This window comes from Taudactylus pleione, unplaced genomic scaffold (genome assembly GCF_031769625.1).
Source record: "Taudactylus pleione unplaced genomic scaffold, aTauple2 ptg000115l, whole genome shotgun sequence".
Classification (NCBI taxonomy): Eukaryota; Metazoa; Chordata; class Amphibia; order Anura; family Myobatrachidae; genus Taudactylus; species Taudactylus pleione.
The window spans coordinates 427,176-449,829 of record NW_028284517.1 but is presented as its reverse complement, the minus strand read 5'-3'; the positions used below and the strand labels follow the sequence as shown (position 1 = coordinate 449,829).

The 22,654-nt window shown below is 46.1% G+C and overlaps 1 protein-coding gene across 1 annotated transcript in view; it reads left to right on the top strand.

Annotated features, from left to right (window-relative positions):
- Positions 1 to 22,102, top strand: part of LOC148524857 (fatty-acid amide hydrolase 1-like) — a 135,720-nt gene extending 113,618 nt beyond the window's left edge. The window contains exons 11-16 of the mRNA XM_088471592.1: positions 3,994 to 4,093; positions 6,935 to 6,978; positions 10,655 to 10,694; positions 18,172 to 18,280; positions 20,808 to 20,953; positions 21,977 to 22,102. Of these exons, the coding sequence (XP_088327718.1) occupies positions 3,994 to 4,093; positions 6,935 to 6,978; positions 10,655 to 10,694; positions 18,172 to 18,280; positions 20,808 to 20,953; positions 21,977 to 22,102 (565 nt within the window). The remainder of the gene's footprint in view (positions 1 to 3,993; positions 4,094 to 6,934; positions 6,979 to 10,654; positions 10,695 to 18,171; positions 18,281 to 20,807; positions 20,954 to 21,976) is intronic.
- The last annotated feature ends 552 nt before the right edge of the window (positions 22,103 to 22,654 follow it).

Sequence of the window (22,654 nt, the reverse complement as noted above, 5' to 3'; positions counted from 1 at the left end):
AACCCCGACTTCCTTCAGGAGTTAAAAATGGGGGTACCCATAGTGATCCCCCATATCTGCACATCTTTAGGGGGTTCCCTAGAATATTTCCTGAAAATTCCCCTTTTGTTTAACCTGTAAAAAAACGGGGTAAAAATTTACAAAAAAAATTACATAAGGTTCCCCCCCAAAAGCCAAACCAGCCCCAGGCTTGCCAGGCAGTGGTGGTTTCTAAAAATATGGGGAACAAATTGTGTATGGTTCCACCGTATTTTAGAAACCAACCCAAGGCTGCAGGGACCAGTTCTGGTTTTAAATATAGTTGGAAAAAAAACGTGGGGATCCCCCTATAGTTAAGACCTGCACCAGACCCAACCGACTGGGGTGTAATGCCACAGCCAGGAGACCCAATCACCGGGGCTCCAGGTCCAAAGCATTAGCATCCCAAATCGGTCAGCGCAAGCCGGTGATCTCTGGGTCCCCCCTTCCCGAGCACCACAGGCTTACGCTGAAGCCTGGGGCTCTTCCCCATACCTCTGGTTTGGTGGGTATGGATGTAATGGGGGGGGGGGCAAATAATGTAAAACTATTGTGTTTTACAGTGGAACTACAAGTGACAGCATGCCTACCATTTTGCACTTGAGGAACAACAAGTGCCAGCAGACATGCGGCACCTGTAACTTCACTGTAAAATAAATAGTTAAAAAAAGACAAAACACACACACCGTGACAGTATAACTTTATTACACACACCTACCCATTCACACATACTTACCTATACCAGATGTGTCTGTCCCCTTGTCCAGTAGATTGTCCTCAATGAATGGGTCTGCAAAGAAAAATTCATACTCACCTATATCCTGGCGCCGGTCTCCGCAGTAATCCAGGAACTTAGCAAAACAAAAAAACGAGTTTACACGACCCACACAACAGCTATCAGTATGTGTGTTGCCACACATACTGATAGCTCCCGAATGCCAGCTGACGGAACATGCATGGAGCTGGCACTTCCCGAGAGCCAATCAGCGGCTGCACTGACTGTAGAGCGGCCGCTGATTGGCTCCGGCTACTGACAGTTCCTACGTGGTGTGAATCGCCCAAACATGTGTAGACATGGGGGATCACTATGGGTACCCCCATTTTTAACTCCTGAAGGAAGTCGAGGTTTCAAATAGCCGTGGCAGGTGCATTTTTGCAGAATTTATAAAAATGCGTTTTGGGACTTAAAAATATGCTAGTACCCATTTTCATGTACCCCAAATTTGATGGGACCATTTTTAAAAACGAAAAAAATTAGCTAAGTGCTCTTCTGCATCACTTCTTCAAAGTCAAGAAAAAAAACACCTGCAGCGGCTATTTAAAACCCGATTTTTCTTTTGCAGTCAAAAACGGGGGTACCCATAGTGATCCCCCATGTCTGGACATCTTTTGGGGGGGTCCTAGGATTATTTCCCGAAAATTCCAGTTTTTTAACGCCGATCCAAGTATCGCCAGGTCCCGTTTTCGCCTACTTTAAAATTGAATACGGGGATACGCGGGCACGCGCGCGATACTTTAACACCTACAAAACAGGCGAAGGCAGCGTTAAGTCCGGGCCGTAGCTCGGCTCAAATTGATTACGGGCCAAAGTGAACGGTGGTAAGGTACCGTTCACTTTATCTCCTAACAAAGCTTAGTAAATAGACCCCCTTTTCATATTGAAGTGAAAAAGAACAGAAAAAATAAAAAGGGTTTTGTCATATTTATAATTATAATATGACAAAAGTATGGAAAAACCAAGAGAAAACATAAAAATATGAGAGGAAAGTCATAAACACAGCCATTACCAATGATCACATCTTCCTACAATCACTGTGAGGAGCACTGCTCTACAAGGGAATAAGGGGAAGTCATACACCTTGACAGGATCAATTATCACATCTTCTTACAGTCACTGTGAGGAGCACTGCTCTACAAGGGAATGAGGGGAAGTTGTACACCCAGACAGGACTAATGATCACATCTTCCTACAGTCACTGTGAGGAGCACTGCTATACAAGGGAATGAGAGGAAGTTGTACACCCAGATATGACTAATGATCACATCCACCTACAGTCACTATGAGGAGCACTGCTACACAAGGGAATAAGGGGAAGTTATACACCCAGACATGACTAATGATCACATCTTCCTACAGTCACTGTGAGGAGCACTGCTACACAAGGGAATAAGGGGAAGTTATACACCCAGACATGACTAATGATCACATCCTCCTACAGTCACTGTGAGGAGCACTGCTATACAAGGGAATGTTGTACACCCAGACAGGACTAATGATCACATCCTCCTACAGTCACTGTGAGGAGCACTGCGACACAACGGAATAAAGGGAGCCAGGGGCCCATGTGCCCTGCATAGCCTGCACCCATTATAGATACGCCCGCCAGTGACCCTCCTACAGTCACTGAGAGGAGCACTGCTACACAAGTGCAAGAAGGGAAAGTCACAAAAAACAGCCATGACAAACAATCTCTAAGGGGAGCATTAGGAGAATGAAGTGAGAGACATACATGGAGACATGGCCATTGGCCTCCACCATCTGTAATCACTGAGAGGAGCTATATGACCCAAGTGAATGAGGGAAAAGTTATTCAGTACATATAAAAAATCGGTATGAAATACCGCCCCCGCATGGCCGGTGGTTCAATTCCCGGCAGCGGCAGCACGACACTGGAACACATCCCGGCAGTGTGAGCCCGACAGCGCTGGAAATCCTGATCGTTGTAAGGTAGGTATAGACTAACCTAACCCCCCTAACCCTAACTCTCCTTAGGGGTGCCTAACCCTAACCTCCCCCCAAGTGCCTAACCCTAATCCTCCCGTAAGTGCCTAACCCTAACCAGCCCTTCCCCGCTGCCTAAACTTAAGTCCCCCGGGGGGGTGCCTAACCCTCCCTCCCCCTAGCCTGACCCTAACCCTCACGGGGGGGTGCCTAACCCTAAGTCCCGCCCGGGTGCACTAAACCTAACCCTTCCCCCCCACGGCTGTCCGCTCGCGGCGCCCAGCATCCCTTCGATCGGGATGCCGGGCGCCGGTCTCCCGGCATCGGGGAAATGAGCAGCGTATACATCTAGACGCCGGGAATTTCACCCTCGCCGGGATATGACAGTCGGGAGCCAGCTGTCAGTTTAATGTCAGCCGGCTTCCCGATTGCATCCCTAATTATCACATAATTTGTCCTCAGTCACAGGAACTTTTTCTGGATTTACCTAATGTTCTGGATACCAGATTCCATGCTGGACACCTCTAACAATATACAGTATATATAGAAATTAAGTATTTTTTATTTATTTGGTGTTTTTTTTACCTCAGACAGAGCCAATAATATGAGAATATTGCCAGCTGTGGAATGGAATCTCCAATGGATCAGAGCACAGGGATGAGGATAATTCTCTAGTTATATATAGATAACATTGCAGTAAGCAGACTGGAGGGCACTTAGGAAAGCGGGAGAGAATCCCTTTATGTTACGATGAGTTGATGTGCATAAGGATCTTTGCTCAGCATCTCCCCCCTAGCAGAGCTCTTAAAGAATATCTTATGACAATCGGTGTAACTATCAACGGGGGGCCTCAACTGTCTGCAGGCACCATGTGGCCACCTGTGATGCTTTCTGGCCTTGCTCCCCTATGCGGCCTATAGTCAGCAGGGAACTAAATGTTCAGCTGTGGGACTGCTGAAGCTCTAGAGTGCTGTGCACATGAGGCAGCACTCTAACGGATCCATAATAAAATCCTGGCCAGCGTTTGTGGGGCAGTCTCTGATGCCATGACCTCTGTGATCAGGAAATGCAGGGGGGCTAATAAAGATGGCGGGGGCTGATAACCTGGCATAGTATGTATAGGCAGGGGAAACTAAAAACCTTTGTCCGTAAGTTGCCCACTCTCCTGGAATGTTCGGAAAACTCATGCATTTCAGGGGTAGTAAATAAATGGGGCCACTTTATATAACCACCTTGTATTTTATTTCTATTAGTAAGAACAACTTCATAGACCCCAACCTGGGGGAATGCGCACAACTCTGTAAGATGCCCGACGTGGTGAAGAGGATCCTGGGCTTCATTTTCCGGCCGATAGTATGTAGATACGAAAAAAAAAAAAAAAAACAATTCTTACTGTAAGTAAATTTGTGAACTTAATTAAATTTAACACGGACAATTTCATTATAAACAAAAATGAAAAAAACACAACATAATTATAAACACTAATTGGTCTATTCAATATGTTAATTATCATTGTCCGAACGGACTTCGATAGTTAACGTTTCTTCTCGACGAGAGCGCCGGAGGAATTCATCAAATCAGCTGTCTTCCCGAACACTTTCATTGCTCCTCTCGGAGGAGGTCACGCATGCACACAAGAGCTCCGACATCCGAAAGGATCCCTTTTCACGACCCAGGACTCCTTCTCATACGGAAGATGGCGAATGCTCCAGCAATCAAGCTCTGAAAATATTGTATTTATGGTGCTTGATGAATTCTGTCCCCATACTAGTGTATGGGGACAGCGGGCCACTCCGCGCAGGAGATATCTGTGATACTAGTGTATGGGGATAGCGGGCCATTCCGCCAAAGGAATTTAAGCAGGAGATATCTGTAATACTAGTGTATGGGACAGCGGGCCACTCCGCGAGAGGAAGATAAGCAGGAAATATCTGTGATACTAGTGTATGGGGACAGCGGGTCATTCCGCCAAAGGAATTTAAGCAGGAGATATCTGTGATACTAGTGTATGGGGACAGCGGGCCATTCCGCCAAAGGAAGGTAAGCAGGAGATATCTGTGATACTAGTGTATGGGGACAGCGGGCCATTCCGCCAAAGGAAGGTAAGCAGGAGATATCTGTGCTACTAGTGTATGGGGACAGCGGGCCATTCCGCCAGAGGAAGGTAAGTAGGAGATATCTGTGTTACTAGTGTATGGGGACAGTGGGCCATTCCGGCAGAGGACGGCAAGCAGGAGATATATGTGATACTAGTATATGGGGACAGCGGGCCATTCCGCCAAAGGAAGGTAAGTAGGAGATATCTGTGATACTAGTGTATGGGGACAGCGGGCCATTCCGCCAGAGGAAGGTAAGTAGGAGATATCTGTGTTACTAGTGTATGGGGACAGCGGGCCATTCCGCCAGAGGAAGGTAAGTAGGAGATATCTGTGATATCTCCTACTTTACCTCCTTAATGAATGGCCCAATAACTTAATTTTTACAACTTTTGTAAAAATTAAGTGATGATGAATAGGTTCCTTAGAACTCTATTCATCAATCAAATTTCTCCTTAAATAATGCGGAAACGAGCAATTCATTCCAGAGCTTGGCCCTGGTAACTAACGTCCCGAAAACTGAAAGCAAAGTGGTCACATTAGTGATCACTTTACTTTTACAATCAGCAAGGACAGATTCCTGCGAGTGCATGTAAATACATGCATGCGGTACATCATTCCTTATTGGCAATAATCATTTTCTAATTATTGGGTCTAAAACCTGATAATAAATAAACAGGCCCCATATTGTAGCTATACTTTTATCCCACTAATTAATAAATGATTTTTCTATATGATAATATATAACATATCTAGCAGAAGCCCATAAACTGAATACTACTGTAAAGAAACAGACTGCTCCTGTCCCCCAACCCCTGTCCCTGTGTTTGGTAAGTGCGCCCAGGTGCCCTAACACTGATTAGTAACTTTCTCACTCTACAGCATAATTCCGAAAATCTGTCATTGCTCCGGCAGACACAATGGTTACATAAGTGAATATGTTATGTTTTATTGCTTCACTTAATACTCGCTAAAATCCTAAGTGACACTTTGATAATGCCCCTGACATGGGTTTCCTAGCCCCAATAGTAATCCTTAGACCTTGAGTCCATGAGAAGAAATTAGCGGTGTGTAAGCAGCAGGTACATTAAGTTGTGACCAATGGGCATTTTAACTTTTTAACCCAAAGTAATGTCCCATATACACAATACCCACAGTAGTAGTGCCCCTAATACACATAATGCCGACAGTAGTAGTGCCCCTTATGCAGTTCCCGCAGTAGTGGTGCCCCTTATGCAGTGCCCCCAGTAGTGGCAGTGGCCCTTATGCAGTGTCCATAGTGGTAGTGCCCCTTATACAGTGCCCCATATGCAGTGCCCCCTATGCAGTGCCCCATGTAGTAGTGCCCCCAGTAGTAATGCCTCCCAGTAGTAATGTTCTCTGTAGTAGTACCCCCAATAGTAATTCCCAAATAATAATGCCCCTAGCTGTAATGCCCCCTGTAGTAGTGCCCCCAATATTAATGCCTGCAATAGTAATGCACCCAATAGTAATGCCATCAATAATAATGCCCCCTGTAGTAGTGCCCACAATAGTAATGCTCCCTGTAGTAGTGATACCAATAGTAATGCCCCCAGTAGTAATGCTGCTTACACACAAAAAAACCCCAACACAATACTTACCACAAGAACCGCACCTGAATCCCCGGCCGTCCAACAGGCTGCTCCTCGGAACTATGGGAGAGACCTCATGACATCTCTTCCATAGTGCACACTTCAGGAGCTGGAAGCCGGAGCTCTGGAGTGAGCTCCACCCTCCACCTGCCAGTGTTGTTGTGGGGAAAGATCTGGGCGCCCGCTGGTAACAGAATATCAGTGGGCGCCCAGCAAATGGAGCCTACCTGCGGCGCTGGGCTGAGGTGGGCCGGAGGAGGCGTAACTGGTTCCGTCTCCAGATATTTGGCCGCTGTTGGTTAGCTACATAGCCACTGATTATAAAACTTCAGCATTCAGAGCAGATCCTGAACCATCTGTATAGTACATAGAACTCAGTGTTGCAATGCGGCATCTAATATTAACTTGAAGATAAAATATTTTAAAATTTATAGTGATGCTGATATTTTTTCCCTGTACGTAAATCTTATTTTAAATATTTCCAGTATCCGAGGATTTCCAGGTTTCTAAATTCCAGTGTTGGTGCAAGGTAAGACCCTGTGTGCTCTTCCAGATTATCTCTAATATACAATGTACACTATGTAGACAAAAGTGATTGGACACCTCTGCATTGTAGCTGGTTTAGCATGGGTCCGTGCATGGTCACATTAACTCTGAGAAGTATAAAGATGTTCATTGTGGCAGTTCTACAGAAGCAATGAATGTTTTTATCAGGATGACAATGTCACCTGCCATGTTTCCAGGGTGACGCTGGACTAGTATACAGAAAATGTGGTAACCTGGATGTACTGGCCACCTCTGACTCCAGATCTTAACCCCAGTGAGAACCTCTGGGACGAATTAGAACGATGGGTGCGTTCTAGGCTGACTCGACCTTCTTCAGTGTCACAGTTGGTCAGTGTACGTAAGGCGGAATGGCAAAACATACCCCCTGCTGTTATCCAGTAACTTGTGGACAGACAGTTTGCCAAGAAGGGTGTCTGCAGTAATCACTGCACGTGGTGGACCTACAAAGTACTGACGTCAATAAAATATTGTTTATCTATGTCCTGTCAGTGTCCAATCACTTTTCTCTACATAGATATATTACCCTGGTGGATTATTCCACATAAATTCCCACCCGCTCACACTCTGCGTCCTTGGTGCAAATTTAAATAGGGGCGGGACCAAATGACTTGATTATTGCAGAATAGCGTCATTAAGCCTCGCCCCCTACACGGGAATCCACGTTTCCTCTAGAAATTCTCCCCCATTCTGCCTACTTCACTAGGAAGTGGGCAGGAATGCAGGAGAAGTGCCTACTCTACGGGGTGTGCGGGGAGTTACCCGAAAAATCGTGAGCCTCCCACGACTTCCGGGAGAGTAGGCATGTATGATACAGAGGGAGTGATAAATCTATGGATACAGCTTTGGAAGAAATAGCAGAGCAGCGGTGGAAGGAGGCCCCCAGTATGATTAAGATTGGGGGCGTGACGTATGACAAGGCCCCCAAATTTACGTGCGACCCTCGCAAATGTTGGGTGGTATGAGGAATTGTCTACTGACCATTGTGGTTGGGGCTTACACAGTAAAAGAATTGGAGAATACATGGTGTAAACATGCGGATATTTTTAAGACCAGTCTAAAATGCATGTAGTCAGGAAGCCGGCGGGCGAAATGCCGACCGCCAGCTTCCCGACTGTCATATCCCGCCAAGGGACTAATAATAGGCGTCAAAATCCTGCCGCCTATCATTATCCCTACGTTGGGATCCTGACGCCTGGCACACCGAATGAAGGTAAGCCGGGCGGCGGGTGCGGACAGCCGCAGGGAGGGGGTTATGTTAGGGACTCCTGGGGGGGATTTAGGATTAGACACCCCCCTGGGAGGGTTAGGGTCAGGCTAGGGGAAGGTTGGTTTAGGGTTAGGCAACCCCAGGGGTAGGTTAGGGCTAGTCACCCCCCCGGGAGGGTTAGGTTTAGGGAGCGGGGAGGGGGGGTAGGTTTAGGCACTTACAGGGGGAGAATTAAAAAGCAATGGGAAAAAAGATCTAAGGCGATACAGATAAAATTATACTTAAATCGTGGAGGTCGTTGATATGGAGGTTTTTACTTTTCTAGAGATGATCCACTCTGTGGAATACAATTTGAAATTTAAACACAAACATAAAAGACCATATGTGAAGTAATGTCAAAACGTAAAACCACAACAAAATGAAATAGTCCTTTTGTGTTTCTAAAGAAGAAAAGGGTGATATCCGTTTTTTTCCAAAAGTTTATGTCAATCAAACAAATCAGGATAGATCCTCACCACCTAAAGGTATCTTTCAAAATACTTCACCGTGTGTCAAACGTAAGATTGAAGGATAAGCGTACCCAAACTCACGTAATAAGAAGTTGGGATCAGCATATAAAGGTATCTTTTCCACAAAAAATGAAAAAAACCATAGGTAAAGAAGACTTTTGATGAAAAATATAAAGATCCAAGGAGGATCGAAACGGCGTTGGTGGAGAGATTTGTGGGCATTCTATGGATTACAAGAGAGACTTGGATTTATATTTTTGAGGTATATAGTAGATCCATTACGGGTTTCAGTCCGGACCTTTTACCTGTAAGAGGAGATACTACTGTTAATACTTCTAATTTTCATCTTTACTTGTTCAAGGATTTTTTATTTTATTTTACATGTTTTTAATATTTGTATTTTTAATAAACCATTTTTGAAGTGATACCTCATCCTCTATTTGAAATCAAAAGTCTTCTTTACCTATGGTTTTTTAGTTTTTTGTGGAAAAGATACCTTTATATGCTGATCCCAACTTCTTATTACGTGAGTTGGGGTACGCTTGTGCTTCAATCTTTCGTTTGACACACGGTGAAGTATTTTGAAAGATACCTTTATGTATATTTCCCATTCACGTATTAAGTGAGTTTATGGTACACCCATCTCTAAGATTTGTGGTGGTGAGGATCTATCCTGATTTGTTTGATTGACATTTACTTTTGGAAAAAAACGGATATCACCCTTTTTTTCTTCAGAAACACAAAAGGACTATTTCATTTTGTTGTAGTTTTACGTTTTGATATTACTTCACATATGGTCTTTTATGTTTGTGTTTAAATTTCATATTGTATTCCACGGAGTGGATCATCTCTAGAAAAGGAAAAACCTCCATATCAACGACCTCCACGATTTAAGTATAATTTTATCTGTATCGCCTTAGATCTTTTTTTCCCATTGCTTTTTAATTCTGTATGTTTTACTTGTCTGGGCAGGTATAGGGATTGAGATTGGGCCGACACAGTTACCGTGCGCCAGAGTTCTACCTTTTTATCAATTTTGTGATAACTATACAGGGGGAGGTTAGGCATTAGGGGGGGTTAGGCACCCCTAAAGAAGGCTTAGGGGGGGAGAGGGTGAGAAATAGTACAAATACTTACTCTTCTAGTGCCCTTTCTATAGTACAAATATTTACCCTTCTAGGGATCTTCTAGTGCCGGTCTTCAGGCATCGGGATTTGAACTCATACCGATTCTGTCTAAAATATACAATAAAAACATAGAGCCTGATTCATTAAGGATCGCTTTTGCGATTCCAGCTCCATAATTGCGCGCAGGTCTGCTGTGAAAATATGCTAATGATTGCAGTCACAATGCCTTCGCGCTGCCTGCATAGACGTCCACTGCCTCCTATTACTGCTATCTCACATCCGTAATACCTTGCAAGCCTCCATAAAAATGGGTAATATCGAGCACCATCGGCCATGCAGAATTACAGCAGCCCTGACCCTACTTAGACATTGCTAACCTCATTGCACGCAGTAAGTACTCAAGCTGCTTATGCCATCGCACTGGCTAATTTATGCACGCCCATGCAACGGCGTTCAAATGGTCAGGCATGCCAGCGTTTTTTTTCTGACCACCTCTCGTCACCACCCCCAAACGCTCACTGCCTGTCAGTCACTATGTGATCGCTCTCCGTGCTCTGGGTGATCGCATTGTGATCACAGTGGTGTCTTTGCACACTGCGATTCATGCGCAGTACGCAACAATCGGCAGTCTTTGTACGCTTTAGCAGTTGCGATCCTTAATGAATCGGGCTCACAGAGAGAGCAGACTCGGTGGATCTGTAGGTTTTCTTCCATCAAAGTTTCTGTGATTTTGTGTTTTCTCTGTTATGTTTTGCTGTTATTGTCTGTATTGATCTCTCTCATTCCTCCATCTAGATCTGTGAAGCATCTCTGGGAGGAGCAGATAGCCGTGCAGGTAGTATACATTGCGTATATATTAATAATAATTTCTTCTTCAGTGTCCATAGGGATCCACAGGGATACCATGGGGGGTGTGTGGTTGGAGAGATCCACGCACCAAACAGTTAAAGCTTTAGCTCCCAGGATGCCCCGGTCTTCCTCCACTTATACCCCGCCCCCAGCCACAGGCAGACAGTTTTTCATTTGGTGCCAGCAGGACCGGTCGCACCTTTAGACAGGGGGACTGCTTAGGCAGCCCCAAGATTTTTTATGAGGTTTTTTTGTTGTTTATCTGAGCAAGCAGCAAGGCGTCCTAATGGGTGAGTGGTCCGATGATCACGGTGGGCGCCAGCGGGGCTCTGATTGCAACTCCACTGGGGACCCAGGGCTGCAGCCAGACAGACGAAGAAGAACAGGTAAGGCATGTTGTGCAGTCCTTACCTCCGGCGGTGGAGATCTGCCAGAGGACGCTGCAGTGGGGTGACTGCTTCATCCGCTCCCCCACTAGACCAAAGGTGCAGTTAAAAGCTGGCATCGGGGACCATGAAGAGGCCAGCGGCACCCGGCGGTTGGTGTAGCAGCGGGGAGGTAGGCTCTCCCCCGGCATCCTCTCCCCCAGCCCAGAGCACGATCCCTCACTTTGAGATTTCCCGCTTCTGAGCTGTTCCTCCTCCTCACCCTCTTCCCTATAGGCAGGGCCGGATTAAGGTCTGTGGGGGCCCCTGGGCAACAAACATGTGGGGGCCCCCATTACGTGCCCTTTATGCAGTGCACCCAGTAGTAGTGCCCCCAGGAGTGTTGCCCCTTATGCAGTGCCCCCTATGCAATGCCCCCTGTAGTTATACCCACAGTAGTAGTGTTCCCAGTAGTAATACCCCTGTAGTTGTGCCCCCAGTAGTCATGCCCCCTGTGTGTGACCAATAGTAATGCCCTCAGTAGTAATACCCCTGTAGTTGTGGCCCCGTGGTAGTAGCACCAGTAGTAATGCCCCCTGTGGTAGTGGCACCAGTAGTAATGCCCCCCCGAGTAATGTCCCCTGTAGTAATGTCCCCCCCCGAGTAATGTCCCCTGTAGTAATGTCCCCCTCGAGTATTGCCCCCAGTAGTAATGCCCCCTGAGTATTGCCCCCAGTAGCAATCCCCCCCCGAGTAATGCCCACAGTAGTAATGTCCCCCCCCGAGTAATGTCCCCTGTAGTAATGCCTCCAGTAGTCCCCCCCCCCGAGTAATGTCCCCCACAGCAGTGGAAAAGCCGCTTGCGCTAAAAAGAGAAAAAAATTAAATCATACTTACCTTAAGCCCCGCTCCCGCTGCCTTCTGATCCGCTCGGCTGGCGCTGCTCCTCTGCACTATGAGAGAGACGCATGACGTCTCTCCCATAGTTCACTGCCTGAGCCGGAAGCCGGAGCTCACGTGTGAGCTCTAGTCACCGGCTCTGGCTGCCGCTGCGGGGAGGGAGCCGGGTGCCCGCTGGTTACAATCTCAGCGGGCGTTTGGTGTCTCCGTGCGGCACCGGGGTTAGGTGTCCGGAGGAGGCGGAACTTGTTCCGTCTCCTCTGGTTCACTTTAACCCCGATGGCTGGGTGTGGGGGCCATTCAGGTGTGGGGGCCCAGGGACGATCGCCCCTGTCGCCCCCCCTTTAATCCGGCCCTGCCTATAGGAGACACTCAGCAGCCATTAATTCTGAAGCTACAGGTCTCAGGAGATTTGGGTCCAGTCTTCCTGTATAACTCTGCCAGCCCTTTGAGGCTTGAGTAGTTGATTTAGTGCCCATTATAAGTAGATTTATTTATGTGCATTATACTGTCTTAAAACGTTCCGTCAGTTATATCTATCCCTGCTGCTCTTATTTAAACCCTCAACTACCAGGCGTGTAGGGGTTCATTATTACTTCACATTTACTTGTATTTGTGAAAGGTGTCACTCTGCATTACTAGTCATACACTGATTATGTGCTGCTAGCTGGTTATTACTATGTCTTCTAAGGGTAAAAGGGAGCCTGAGGCCCCTGTGCTGGTTACTTGCAGATCCTATTCAGCGGGCTTGTCCCCTTAGGATTTCATGCAGAATGGTCTGTGTGTTATTTGTTATGTACCACCTCCTCAGTCCACCGTACCAGCCCCTGTCCAGGAGCCACCTTTGGTGTCCTCCTTATCATAGGTTATGACGCAGCTAGTGGACCTCTTATCAGCCCTCATGCTGCCTTCCACCATGGGGTACCCACAGCTATCACAGCCTACTATGTCAGTAACCCCTATGCATCCTCCTTGGATGGATGTTTATGTCCACTCAGTGCAGAATATGGCTCAATCGTCTGCCGCCTATCAGCAAAAGGCGGACAGACAGCCACTAAAACACTTAGGCGGACTGTATCATCCTCTCAGTCCACCCCGCTTTCGGATTCTAATGCATCATCTGTGGAGGCAAATGATGCACAGGGTTCTCTCTCCGGGTCTCCCTCGGGCAAGGAGAACCGTCATTCAACAGTGGATGTCCCTCCTTTAGTGAGGGCGGTTATATCGATCCTGAATGTAGAGGATGATGAGCCGGCCCCTAAGCCAAAAACCCAGATGTTTAAACGTCAAAAGGTGGTTAAGGCTGAATTCCCTCTATCAGAACAGCAAACTGAGCTCATGGGGGAAGCTTGGGGTACTCCTGGCAACGGTTCCAGGTCCCAAAAAGACTAGTGTCTTTTTACCCTCTCCCTAATAGTGAGTGTGCTAAGTCAGAAATCCCTCCTACTGTTGATTCGCATGTGGCACGCTTTGTCAGAAGTTCTACTCTGCTTTTACTTGTCTCAAGTCAGTCTGCTTGCTTTCTGGCGCTATCAGCAGGCCAGCTACAGTATGGCCGTGGCCTGTGTGGCTAAGGCTATCGAAGGATGGGCAGAGGCACTGGAAGAGAGCCTGCCATAAGACCCTACCAGGGTAAAACTGACCTACATCTCCCATATTTAGGAAGAAGCTGTCCCTAAGCCTAGGCTGTCCTCTTCTCTGTTCTTTAGCCCTCATGGTAAGGCAAGTGAGCAGTCCTTTCCCAGGCAGTCTAGTTCTCACAAGACTACTAAGCCGCGATCCAAGCAGTCTTGGTTGGCCAGACGTCCAGGTTCCAAGTTTGACGACAAACTCTCCGTCTGATCTTGGCATTAAGCAACAACAGATGCTTGGGTCCGAGAAGTGATCTCTCAGGAGTACGCCCTCACCTTCCTCAGGTGTCCTCCCCAGCTATTTTTTTTGCACATGTCCCCCATCAGACCCTATCAAGGCCCTGGCCCTCCAGGAAGCTATTCACTCCCTGCTGCGTTCATGTGTGAAAATACCGGTTCCTTCGGCTCAACGAGGAACTAGGTTTTTATTCCACTCTCTTTTTGATTCAGAAGCCGAATGCGTCTCACCAGCCTATTCTAAATCTCCATCCCCTCAACAGATTTATCCGAGTACCCAAGTTCCACATGGAAAATGTGTGATAAATTGTCCTGGCATTGGAGCCTGGGGATTTCATGGTTTCTCTGGACATTCAGGATGCATATCTGCATGTACCTATTACTCCAACCCACCAGCAGTTCCTACAGTTTGATGTTCTGCAGCAACATTACCAGTTTCGGGTGCTGCCCTTTGGTCTGACAACAGCCCCTCAGTTATTTACCATAATAATGGAAGTTATGGTGGCCCACCTCAGGTGCCATGGAATCAGAATCCTGCCATACCTAGATGACCACTTAATCTTGGCACATTCACCAGTTGTGTTACAACGACATCTCCAGCTGACCGTTGACTGCCTGCAAACACACGGCTGGCTCATCAATTGGATAAAGTCCTACCTATCTCCGACATAGCGGATTGTACATCTTTGGGCACTCCTGGATTCTCGAATACAGAGGATTGTTCTGCCAGCGGACAAACTTTTTATACTACACTTGCGCAACTTGCTCTACAATCAGGGGGTATCTATTTACTTAGCAATGCAGGTCCTGGGGTCCATGGTATCTCCTTTGATATGGTAGAATACGCCCAGTTCCAGGCCCCTTCAACAATTGATTCTCTCCCGGTGGAACGGGCAGTATCATCTGATCTGCTCCCAGATGATCCTCATCTCTCCGGAGGTTCGGTTTTCCCTCTCATGGTGGCTACAGACGTCCAATCCGGACAAGAGTCGCCCCTTCTAGATTCCAAATTGGGGACTTCTCACTACAGATGCCAGCCTTCGCGGATGGGATGTGGTAATCGGTCATCATACCTTTCAGGGATGGTGGACAACCGAGGAAAGTCGCCTGCCCATAAACATTCTGGAGGGGCAAACAGTGTACAGAGCGCTCTCTCTGGCACAAGATCTGCTTCAGGACAGGCCGGTCTAAATTCAGTATAAAACCTGACTGTGGTAGCCTACCTCAACCATCAGGAAAGCACGCGAAGTCGGGCAGCCATGCGGGAAGAAGCACACATTCTGGTCTGGGCCGAATGTCATCTCCCGGCAATCTCAACAGTGTTCATCCCCAGAGTGCTCAACTGGGAAGCGGACTGCCATCAGGACATACACGCCAGAGAGTGGGCTCTAAATCTGGATGGCTTTCAACTCCTGGTGGACAATGGGGCCTGCCAGACATAGACCTGATGGCTTCACGTCACAACCACAAGGTCCTCAGGTATGGGTCCAGGACCAGAGATCCCTCAGCTGCCTTCGTGGACGCTCTGGCAGTGAGGTGGGACTTAAATCTTGCATACCTCTTTCCTCCAATCTCTCTCCTCCTGAGAGTTCTCCGAAAGTTCAAGCAAGAAGTCGGGATGGTGATACTAATAGCCCCAGCCTTGCCCAGGCGACATTGGTTCATCAACCTATGAAGTCTCTCCATAGACAATCCATTCCCACTGCCTCTATGGCAGGATCTACTAGCAGAGTCCTTGCCTGTACCCATACCTACCTCATCTGTCTTTCACGGCATGACTCTTGAGAGACCCCTTTAAGAGCCCAGGGGGACCCTATACTTTTTAGGGTCTCCCGGGGGCTTGCCTTTCTCCAGGCTGGGTTAGACCTCGACCTCCATCTGGCCTTCCTTAGAGTTCAAGTTTCTGCTCTGTCAATCTGGTTCCAGTGAAGGATCACTCCCCTGTCTAATGTTAGAACATTCTTTCAAGGTGCTCTCCCCGCCTTCAACCTCCTTTTTGTCCATCCGGTGGCTCCGTGGGATTTGTCCTTGGTTCTCCGGGCTGTACAGGCTCCTCCGTTTGAACCTCTGGACTCAGTAGACCTCAAATGGCTGACAGTGAAGACGCTCTTTCTCTTCGCTATCTCCTCTGTGAGCAGGGTATATAATTTGACAACGCTCTCCTGTCACTCCCCATTCTTGATCTTTCATCCAGACAGAGCTGTCTTCTGTACCAGGGCTGGTAACCTCCCTAAAGTGGTATCCCGATTCCATTTGAATTAATAGATTGTGGTTCAGGCCTTCCAGTCCTTGGATATTTCTGCAGGTGAAGCCTCCTTGGATGTGGTTCGTGCTTTTCGGATCTATGTGGATCGTACTATTTCCTTTAGGAAATCAGATTCTGTATTGTATGGCAAATTTGTATTGTATGGCCTTCATAAGCGAGGCTGGCCAGCTAACAAACAGACTCTGGCTCGATGGCTCCGAATGACACTCTCTAAGGCCTACATGCAAGCTAATCTTCCTGTTCCAAACAGGGTTACAGCACATTCTACTCGGTATGTGGGACCCTCGTGGGCGGTTCGATGTGGCGCTTCTGCTGAACAATTGTGCAAGGCAGCCACGTGGTCTTCCGTCCACACCTTTCTCAGGTTCTACACCTTCTCCTTTCTGCTCAAGAGCGTCCCTGGCCTTAGGGGAAACTGCTATGGGACATCCCCATGGTATCCCTGTGGATCACCTATGGACCCTGAAGAAGAAATTGAGTTATGGTAGACTTATCTTTGTTAACTCTATTTCTTCAAATATACAAATAGTTGATACCAGCGCTATATATAGTTGTTGTATATAAAAACTCAGATACGGATGTGTAGTCAATTAATATCACATTTAATACATTACAATATAATAAAATTTGTTATATGGAAAATAATAAAATGCACAAAATAAGTGCTGTATTAAAAATAGTTGTAGTCATATGTAATCGCTATTAGGGGAGGCTGGTTAATCCATATTCGATAAAGACACTAGCTGTGGGACAATTGTTGGTTCCGTGTAATTAGGTACAGCAAATATTTACCAGGTGGCGTATCCTTAATCTCAGTCCAAAGAAATTATCATGTGTCCAAATCCTTTTGGTATTATCACAGAGTATAGACTGGATGGGATCCACTTGTAGCTGTTATCCTGTGGAGTTGATGCAAATGTCCCAAAAGCAGGAAAATGTGTCAAAGTGTCCAAGATGAATGGATATAGATGGTGGAGAGGCTTAACGCGTTTCGTTGGTAAATCGATATCCAGCTTCTTCAGAAGTATACCTATTTCTTCAAAGTCCTTAGGATCCACAGGACGCCCACAAGGGTTCATTAGGGCCTTACAGAGTACGCAAACAGAAACAGTATGAACAAAAGAAGAAAAAAATTATTACAGTACAGAACATTTGGTGCCATTGTTGGGCATGGGGAAGAGATGATTGTATAAGTGAGAAAAGGAGAAGCACATGAGGGAAGAGGGTCCTGCTCGTTAGAGCTTACAATCTAAAGGGGAGTGGGAGACAGATGGGGGTGACACAGAGGGGAGAGACAGTGAGTAAGGAGCATGGAAGGTAGGTTAGGATAAGAGCTGGAAAGCTTTGATAAAGGAGTGGGTCTTGAGAGCCTGTTTTAAACTTTGTAGAGATGTGGAGTCTGATAGGGAAAGGGAGAGCAAGAGAGTTCCAGTGGTAGGGAGCAGCACGGGCAAAATCTTGCAGGAGGGAGTGGGATGAAGTAATTAGTTGGTGAGCATTAATTTGTGGAGCGAAGTGGATGGGCGGGAGGGGATACAGTCAATATCCCGGCAATTAGAATACCGGCGCCGTAATCCAGACACCTGTCAGAATCCTGTTAGGAGGAGAGTTAGGGGTTAGGGATAGACACTAGGGGGAGGTTTAGGGTGCAGGGAGAGGGAGGTTAGGTTTAGGCACTAGGAGGGATGTTAAGTTTAGGCATAGGGGAGGGAGGGTTAGGGGAAGCGTTAGGATACCGACTGACAGGTGTCGGTATCCTAACCCTGTCGGGAGGACCACCGGCATCCCGTACCCAACCCGCGCAGGAGTGTGCACGGAGATAAGGTCAGAGATGTAAATAGGAGAGGATTGGATATATATCTGGTAAACATGGTATATGTGGCAAGTGTGTTCATATTTAATTAATATATGTAATTCTAATTTCAAATAATTTCTCAGTAATGTCTCTTTAATGACACTGTTAAATTTTATTCACATATTAAATACCTATAATTCATGTACCCCAGTCTGTTCTCGGAGGTCTGTCTGTGATTGTCAGCTCTTATGATAAGTCTTTTCTTTTAGGAATACCAGACAGAATTCCTCACTGAGTGGAGAAAGCTGAATCTAGATGTGGTCCTATGTCCCATGTTGGGCCCGGCCTTCAACATCGGTTATCCGGGGAGACTTTACGGTATTTCTATAAGTCACAGTGTTTCGTCACTAATTTATATATATTATTATACAGGGTGTAACTGGAGATTTATGGGCCCCACAGCAACATTTATTACGAGCCCTTTTGTACATTTTGTCCGCTGGAAATGGTGTGCCTTAGGTTTAATAGAAAACCATTCTCAGCTGTCGGGTCCTTGTAGCTGCACCCCCTCTCACTACAGTAGGACCACCTTAGGTCCTCCGATGGGGTCCTGCAGTGTATAATGACAGTGGCACATGCAACACTCACTAATTATTAGCAGCCAATACAGCAACATCAGATATAGAATGTGCATAATGTAATGATAATGATATAACTGGTGTACTTCATGTAAGATATAAGAAGTTCTTATTGCAGAATAAAAGGGAGATCTCAGCATGTGCGCTATGGTACATAAGGATATATTTATTTCAGTACAGAGAAAAAATATATATTCAATGTTCATGACAAAAGAATTATCAGACTCAATTGTCTAACTTACTTCCATATGGCCAGTATACCCATAGAGCTTTGTATGCCACCAATCTAATGTGCCCCATATGGCCAGTATACCCATAGAGCTTTGTATGCCACCAATCTAATGTGCCCCATATGTCCAGTATACCCATAGAGCTTTGTATGTCACCAACCTAATGTGCCTCTTATGGCCAGTATACCCATAGAGCTTTGTATGCCACCAACCTAATGTGCCCCTTGTGGCCAGTATACTCATAGAGCTTTGTATGTCACCAACCTAATGTGCCCCATATGGCCAGTATACCCATAGAGCTTTGTATGCCAACAACCTAATGTGCCCCTTATGGCCAGTATACCCATAGAGCTTTGTATTCCATCAACCTAATGTGCCCTGTGTGGCCACTATACCGATATAGATCTTTGTATGCCACCAACCTAATGTGCCCCGTATGGCCAGTATACCCATTGAGCTTTGTATACCACCAACCTAATGTGCCCCTTATGGCCAGTATATGCATAGAGCTTTGTATTCACCAACATAATGTGCCCTGTATAGCCACTATACCGATATAGATCTTTGTATGTTACCAACCTAATGTGCCTCTAATGGCCAGTATACCCATAGAGCTTTGTATTCCAGCAACCTAATGTGCCCTGTATGGCCACTATACCGATATATATCTTTGTATGCCACCAACCTAATGTGTCCCGTATGGCCAGTATACCCATAGAGCTTTGTATGCCACCAACCTAATGTGCCTCTAATGGCCAGTATACCCATAGAGCATTGTATTCCATCAATCTAATGTGCCCCGTATGGTCAGTATACCCATAGGCAACCAGCCAAATATGCCCCATATAGTCATACTCACAGAGCTTCATATACCAGAAGTATATGGCAGCGGTTCCCAAACTCTGCCATTACAGTCCAGGTTTTAAAGAATATCCATACTTGAGCACAGATGACTTAATTAGTACCTCAGTCAATTCGATTTAACCATCTGGATTTCGGTATGGCTATCCATAAAACCTGGACTGTAAATGTCGGAGTTTGTGAAACTTTGGTATATGGAATAGTTTTAAGCACCATAATTATGGGGATCAAATCCAAGACACAAATACAGTATACCACAAGCCACAGACACTGATCAAAGATCCATTCTCATTTATGATTTATACTACAAAATGTTACGTATAGAAGCACACATCAAAATACACTGAGCAGGGCTGTAACTAAGGTAGTGTGGCTTGTGCCATGGCACAGGGCACCACAGGTCAGAGGGCACTGTTTGGGCCTGTCAAATTTCTGTTTATTATCATTCTTGCTTGTAGCTTCCTCTTATTTCATCCCCAGCATCTCCTGGCCTCTTCTATCACTTCCCTGGCCCTTCCCCATGAAGCCATGGCCCTTTTTTGGGTTCATTATGTCCCTATTTGAAAAATGTGGGGGCGCCAATGCTCTTTCTGGTACAGGGCACCAAAAAGTCTAGTTACGGCTCTGGCACTGAGTGATTGGTCTGTAATGAGCAGGTGTTTGGGGACAGTACATATACAGAGCATTGGTCTTATACAAAGGAGAAGTGCTCAGTAATACTGTAACCTCATTTTGTACACAATGGCAATTAGTGTGCAACAGTGACAAAATAAGACGTATGATGTGAAGCTCACAGGGGATACAGTTAATATCCTAGCAAAGGGGATGCCGGTGCTTAAAATACCAGTGCCGGCATGCCGACACCGGTCAAGGTCCTGGCGCTGGAATCCCGACCACCGGCATTCTGAAGGTGAGTAGCGGGGTTAGGGGGAGGGTTAGGGGTTAAGGTTAGGCACTTGGGGGAGGATTAGGGTTAGGCACATGATGTCACAAAAGTCTTCCTAAATGATTTATTATTAGTATTAACATGTATGTAAATAGCACCAGCATAGTCCACAGCGCTGTTCAATTATGAAGCAATACAGCTATAAGTTTGGGTTTGGGTATTAGACAAAGCGATAAGAGGGCGCCACTTAGAAGCTTACATAAGTCACCAATCTCTCTTATGTCTCTCAGCTCCCATTGCCTGCACAATGCTGTACAATGTATTAAATTATCCGGCTGGAGTCGTTCCTGTTGGTTCCGTCACTGCGGAGGACGAGAAAGAGCTAAAAAATTACAAAGGTTACTGTAATGATCCCTGGGACAAACTGTATAAGAAGGTAATTATTATAGTGGTTTTTAAGATATAGGTGAGGTTTATTTGTGCTATCTCTCATAGGTCTCTATTTATTATCATTATTTTCACACCCTTTTCACATTATTTTAGTTTCACCCAAAGTTACTAAAGGGCAATTGGAGTAGAATTAGTAAAATTCCCTGTGATATTTCCTGAATTCGCAATACGAATTCAGTCGGTAATATCACACTACAATCTGCATTCAAAATGCGGATTGTATTAAATAGAGCCCATAATATTATTGTTATAAAGTGTCTAATCTCCAGGATTGTGTTTATTTATATATATGAGTACAAAGGGCCTGATTCAGAGCCGCTCGTAAGCGGCAGTATGCTCGTTCCGAGCGATGTTCGCCCATCTGCGCATGCGTACGGTTTTTAATACGCATGCGCGAACCAGTCAGTGCGGCCGAAAATCGTTTGTTCGCTATATAGCGAAGGCCTGCTATTTTGATTGACAGAATGAGGCGTATGTGGGTACAGGGGAAGGTGCTTGAAAACGGGGAGTGGAGATCAGAACGCAGGAGTGCTTAAAGGTCATAGCGGGCGTTTTATGGGTGTGCATAATTTAAACTGCAGCGTCATTGACCACGTCACTGGGTTATTTTATAGCCAGAACTGCTCGCAAAATTGTGGTAGGAAAAACCAACCACAAGAATAGCGAGCAGTTCATACGCTGTTCGATGTACTCGATTAATCTAATAAATAGCGGACATGATGTATGATGCGAGCGGCCAGGGGGCGTATTTTTCAAATAAACGTACGCATGTTTTGTTCGCTCGTTCAGACATGGAGGCGTCAACAGACAGCAAGGAGCGAACGGTTCATTTGAATAGCCACCCCCTTTTTCTGAATGAGCGAGCGCTAATTGCGTCCGGCTCTGAATCAGGCCCAAAGCCTGGACAGGTGTCTAAACATTGCTGGGGCTCAGTGGTTATGTGCTCTGTCTCTCTTCCTCCCCCTACTGTTTACTCTGTGTAACTGCTTCTCTATCACTATCTCTGCAGGCTTTGGAAGGAGTGGTGGGTCTACCGCTGTCTGTTCAGTGTGTGGCGCTTACCCACCAGGATGAGCTCTGCCTGCGTCTCATGAAAGAAGTCGAGACCCTTAGCGGCCATCACCAAAAGAGGTGATAAGCCCCTGCCTGGCTCTTGGGCAACTCATTAGAGATGACTATAAACTAGGGATGTGCAGGCTCGGATAGGTTCGAGTTTGCACGTGGAGTTCGGATTTTTCCCTCCAAAAAAACGGAACTCAGAAAGAGGCAAAACATCATCTTACATGGACGAACATCATCATTCCTGGACTTTTGTCCAAACTCGAACCTATCCGAGCCTGCACATCCCTACTATAAACATATATTATTAGTTGTTATTTCATTAGAGAAACCTATATCGCTACTCTTTATTACTCTGTTATCTGTAGAGGTTACTAGTCGTTGACTGATCCTCTTCAGGGACAGCAGCAAGTGACAGCCATAGGTAGACTGAGCAATGAGGATTCTTATAGCAAAGCAGTTATTTTCATCTGTATCGTGTGTAATATAACTATGAATGTTCAGCTATAATAAACATATTTACGTTTGTTAAACACATATTCACTCCATTGTATTTGAAATCTTTCTGACATTGCAACGTTCTTTGTGTGGAAATATTCCAGCACAGAGTCTGTATTTGGATCCTGGA